Genomic DNA, 5,630 nt, shown 5'->3' with positions numbered 1-5,630 from the left:
TCACACTGAAGAATCTAAAGACGACGTTTAAATGAAGAAACACACTGAAGAATCTGAAGACAACGTTTAAATCAAGAAACACACCGAAGAATCTAAAGACAACGTTTAAATCAAGAAACACACCGAAGAATCTAAAGACAACGTTTAAATCAAGAATCACACCGAAGAATCTAAAGACAACGTTTAAATCAAGAAACACACCGAAGAATCTAAAGACAACGTTTAAATCAAGAATCACACTGAAGAATCTAAAGACAACGTTTAAATCAAGAAACACACTAAAGAATCTAAACTATGAATGTATCATAGTTAAACTACCATAAAATATGATCTGGGGAAAAAAGGAAGACATTATTAAAGCTGCAAACTTTCATTTGTTACAATTTATTTCTACACTGTTATAAGATCTAATCTATAGAATATATATGTGACAAAAACACTTTTTATAGCTATACATAAGGATACAAGTTAACATTTTAATTCAAAAATTATGTAAAGCTTAAGTTAGTTAATTTGAAGAGAAGTGTCTGCACCAAGAATCCTATGGATTAGTTTTAATATATGCAAGTATAACTTTGTGTAAAAAGGCATATAAATTATTTCTAGTTATGCAATATTACCGATTCCTCCCCACTCCCTCTAGAAAATATTAAGATGTACACATTGTAAGAGCTTTAAACTTTCACATTTTTCTACATTTGTTTTTGTAGTGGAAGACTAAGTAGTAATTGAGTAGAGCAATGATTAATAGTAAAAAAAGTATGTATTAAAATAAGAGAGATGGTTAAAGAAATAAAAAGGTTTTACCGTACGTTTTTTATTCACGTAAAAAAATAATCAACAATCAATTATAAGGACAGTTGTTTTTCCTTAAAAGTTATTTTAAGAATTTTTTGCATTTTAACTTTTATCACACTATAGCTGCATTTGTTTGACATTAATATTCCTATAAACAATATCAGACATTATCCATGCAAAAAAAAAAGGGGGACAATACTGTTGCTATCTCTCGCATCTTTCAAACAAATATCATTTTAATACAAGTTTACTTTTAACTCTTTAAATGTATATCTTACATGGACACTATTTTATTCTAAACAATTTTAATAATTTTCTACAAGTATGTATGTAAAATTATAGACAAAACTCAATAAATGTATTGACACTAACTCTGGAGGAATCTAAACTACACAACAGATCATTCTTCACTTCTATTAACACTTTCAGTGCAATTTTTGTATTGTTAAAATAAAAATGATACAAGCAGCTATAAGTTACATAGGATCAGGAATGCTTTCTTAATTACTGGATAATTTCTCCAAGTATGGTTTCTTGAATTTGTATATGGGAAATGCATCTCAACAGACATCGTTGTTGAGTGACTGTAGCTATTTTTGAAGATATGTTACCAACGTATTCTGAGAGTGAAAATAATGAAAAAACATCTTACAAAAGTTTTACTTGTCCAATTATGAAAAACAAAAATTATTCTTACAAGATATTAGTGATACATAAAAAAAAACATTTTGAAGAAGGTTTAATGACAGTATTTGAAAATGAAATGAACATTCATGTAGCACCCCCTGCTACAACTTACAAATGTTAATGTAAAGTATTACAACAAGCTCAAAGAAATTTGAAGACTGCAACACACGCCTTTTCCTCAAAAGTACCAAAATAACTGTTCAACTAATTTTTACTAGATATCAGTCTCGCCAATCCTGCACAAACATACAATGAGACAATGAGCAGTACTGAAAGGGTTAAAGTTACTTATTATACTGTTAGGAATTAGGAACTTAAATAATACAGTAAAAACCGGTAAATCCATGTCATTATTATAACCATATTTGCACATTATCCTGAATGAATAGTTAAAAATTTTCCAGTATAACGTCTTAAAAACATTTCTTTAAAGTATTTAAAACTAAGTTTATAAACCTAACATAAGTAACATTTTTAAGGCAAGTTCTGTATTTCTTTTTAAAAAATAATCTTTGGTAAAGGACAGAAATTTTAAAACTGAAATTGATAAAATTAGATCTTATTGAACTAGTTACACACACACACACACAAGATGAAACTCAGACTTCAATGTGCTTTAAAATAACAAACCTTGTAACTAACTTTTCATCTCATAACTCAAACATGTTCCATGAAAGAACAATATAAAAATCTAGATAATTTTTAATGTATATTCACTTTTGTTCAATATTGATGTTCTTACTTTGGCAATTTAAATGGCCTAGTAAGCTTTCTACTCAAGAATGCAACAGTTATGTATATGGTGAGGTAGTCAACCTTTTAATATAAAGTTATATACCGTACCAACATAGCAGGTCATTTTTACATCTATTAGTACAAGATATTCAGGTTAGTCTTCCATTTTCACACGACAAGCAAATCATGTCTCATTATTAGCATGAATTGTAAACATTTACAGATATACAATGGTGTATACATATATATATATGGAATCCTTTAAATATTCCTAGTCAAAACCTTTCCATTTTACAACCACTAAAAGATGTGGCATCTTCAAACACATCCATCAAAATATTCAGGTATTAAGTGTTCCTGTACAAGATGTATACAACAGCCTCGTACGTTGCCATCATGATGGCCGTGTTGGGAATCTGCCTCACCAACTGAGTAGCTAAACCTCGGTAAAGCCCACGATAGCCTTCTTCTTTGAAAACCAACAGCAGAGTCTGGAAGAAGGATCTATACTTGTTTCCTTCCTGTCTAAGTCGTGTTCTCACCACCTCTGAAGTAACAACATATTTAGTAAGATGTTTAACACCAGGGGAAGTCTATTATAATTTATTTCACTATAATTTACTGATTAAAAAGAATAAACACATCTAACAATCAACTTGCATCCTCTATGATACCACTCAAAAATAGCTAGACAATTACAAGTTTTGGACAGTGTATTTTTTCTTTACTTTAAATAACTATTCTAACCTCAACTTGAAGAACAGCATTATTTGTAAAGACTAAGTTCCACTATATCACTAGCGATAGACTTAGAGGATAGGGGTGGTTGGTTCTATTGTAAGCTTTACAAGGAAAACTACACTACTAAAGCTAACTACTTGATTAACAAAACCAATTTCTATAAAACAAAAACTTAAAACTTCTGTAAACCAATCAAATTAACAAAATCTCTCTATACAAAACTTTTATATAAAGAAGGGAGAATTTCTTTGGTAACTAAAATACAGAAGGTCATTGATCCTAGCCACTATAATTTAATCACAGTTACACCCAGAAAAAATTATCCACCTTTGCTGACCACCATATGAAAGATGACCTTCACCAAGCTTCACAGACACAACCGAGTTCAATAAAATTATTTGACAAACTAACGTTAAACGACCACTGTCTTTAATAGTCTTCTCCGACCCATACACCAACATTATTCAGTACAAGAATCCAAAGATTATAGAAACACGTAAAATTCAATAATCATTCCTAGATTTAATGTGTACAAAATATTAATTTAGACACACTTGCTTCATTTTCTTACACAATGAATATTACCATTGATATCGGAACTGCATCTCACCCTACCACCTTCTTTGTAGGTGACACAGAGTGCCTAATTCTTAGATAATTATTGTGAAAAACACAATTGGAAATGAACGATCCCCACATAACTATACAATATGAATTGGTTCAAATATTTTATCAGTCGCTAACTCTAAAGAAAAACAGTATATATTAAGTACCATATCCATACTTTTAAGAATACAACTTATGTCTCTGGAAAAATTTAGTTTTTCTCAGTAATCATTTTAAGTACGGTTTTCTTGTTAATTGTATCAATATCACTCTTTCAGAGTGCCTAAATATATAATCAGCAATCTGATACCACTAGATAGTGAAACCAAAACCAAAGCAATCACAGATAAAAGAAGCCAATCTAAACACTGTTAAGCACTGACAGCACACCTTAATTGTAATTTTCAGTTTTTATAACAGAGGAAAAAAATTCTTAAGTTTTCTTTTTAACTAGAGCTAATAACTTATAATTTTGATGTACTTATATTTTTGGTTTCTAATTCAAGCATATTTTTATTTGTCATATCCTATTAGTCTGTTTCAGTTCTTCAATCTCTTGCAGTTATCACTATATTTAATTACTTAATTTTTTTTAATTAAAATTTTCCTCAGATGTCAATAATTTCTTTCCAGGGTTCTTTTCTTTCTCATCTCCCTAAAGTATTCCCTGCATGCTTTAGCCTAACATCTGACAGTAAAATATAAAACAAAATACGGTTATACATGCACTGTATGAAAGCAAATATAGTACATGTAAGTATTTTCAGGGTTAAGTAACTGTCACAGTTGTAAATTTGATACAGTTCCATCAGCAGCATAAATACAAGAAAGTCAAACATCAAGCAATCATGTTCTTTTCAACCAATGGGCCTGTTGAAAGCTGAAGCAGAACTGTGGCTACACATTGGAATACTGTTACAGTACTGAGTAAACAAGATAACTGAGCCTCGAGATGAGTTCATGACTGACCTGAACTTCTTTGAATTGCAAAGAAGCTCCATCTGTATTTATTAATATTATATCTAGATCATTATAGCTAAAAAAAAAAACCTAACATCACTTGGTGGTTGAAAAGAACAACATTCCAAGTTTTATAACCATGAGGAAAATAAAATTGAACATACAAAGTAACTGTATATTCAAAACAACAATATATTGAAAAATGTATGAAAAAGTCACTACTTTGTTACCTTTTCACCTGGTGGCATTAGAAACCTACAGTAACACTAGAATGAACAATAGGATCAGGTTTATTTATTACTTTACATTCAGTCCAAGATATTCTATATCAACTATTATACTTCAAAAAAAAACATCTTAAAATAATAATCTCACTACGAAAATACATCCCATAATGAACAAGTATCCTTACAAACTGTTTAATGAATATATTACAGATTTCTTTCATAAAAGGTAAAATTGAGGCCTAATCCAGTCTTTGATTGGATTCACCCTCTGCAGCTTAGCCTATCCAAGGCTCATCAGCACAGCCTGGGTGTATATATATCTATGGGGTTTTTGAATCTCTTTTAATTCACTATACAATAACCTAATTTAATTTAGGTGTATGAAAAATACCAGGCCTCATGTCACAGATTATATCTTAAGTTTAGGGACAAAAAATCTCCGTATAAGCATACTTATTTATCTTTCCAAAACTTATATACTTATATAATCGTTTTTGGCAAAATACGAGCAACTTGTGTTGAAAAATAGCACTTAAAAATACTTTTCAATTATACGTTTTTAAAACGTGTTCAATGTCAATAGTAATTAACTTATAAAATTATAGCGACAGGACTGAAGTAGGTCATTGACACTTGTTCAATAATTCATACGACGTTGTTATGGTTACAAAATATAAACGTTTGTTACAAGCTCGTGGCGTCTAGTATATTTATTTCACGCCAAATTGAAAGCGGGGGGGTCGAATAATTTTGTTGGATTGGGGAGGGATTTTAATAGCACAATTACGGTAGTTCACGAGCTCAAAGAGCATTGCTTGGCGTCAAATAAGGCGCCCCCCCCCTCCTGAATCTGCAGTAACAAGTTACAGTATATCA

The 5,630-nt window shown here is 30.5% G+C and overlaps 1 protein-coding gene across 2 annotated transcripts in view; it reads right to left on the bottom strand.

Annotated features, from left to right (window-relative positions):
• Positions 1-1,970: 1,970 nt before the first annotated feature.
• The window catches only part of LOC106473516 (mitochondrial carrier protein Rim2-like), a 27,930-nt gene continuing 24,270 nt past the window's right edge, over positions 1,971-5,630 (bottom strand). For both annotated transcript variants that reach the window (XM_022401935.1, XM_022401936.1), the window contains exon 7: positions 1,971-2,767. In XM_022401935.1, coding sequence (XP_022257643.1) covers positions 2,568-2,767 — 200 coding nt within the window. In that variant the 3' untranslated portion in view covers positions 1,971-2,567. The remainder of the gene's footprint in view (positions 2,768-5,630) is intronic.

The sequence above is a fragment of the Limulus polyphemus genome, unplaced genomic scaffold (assembly GCF_000517525.1).
Source record: "Limulus polyphemus unplaced genomic scaffold, Limulus_polyphemus-2.1.2 Scaffold6242, whole genome shotgun sequence".
In the NCBI taxonomy this organism is placed as follows: domain Eukaryota; kingdom Metazoa; phylum Arthropoda; class Merostomata; order Xiphosura; family Limulidae; genus Limulus; species Limulus polyphemus.
The sequence above is the reverse complement of the archived record's forward strand: the minus strand, read 5'-3'. Positions and strand labels throughout refer to the sequence as shown.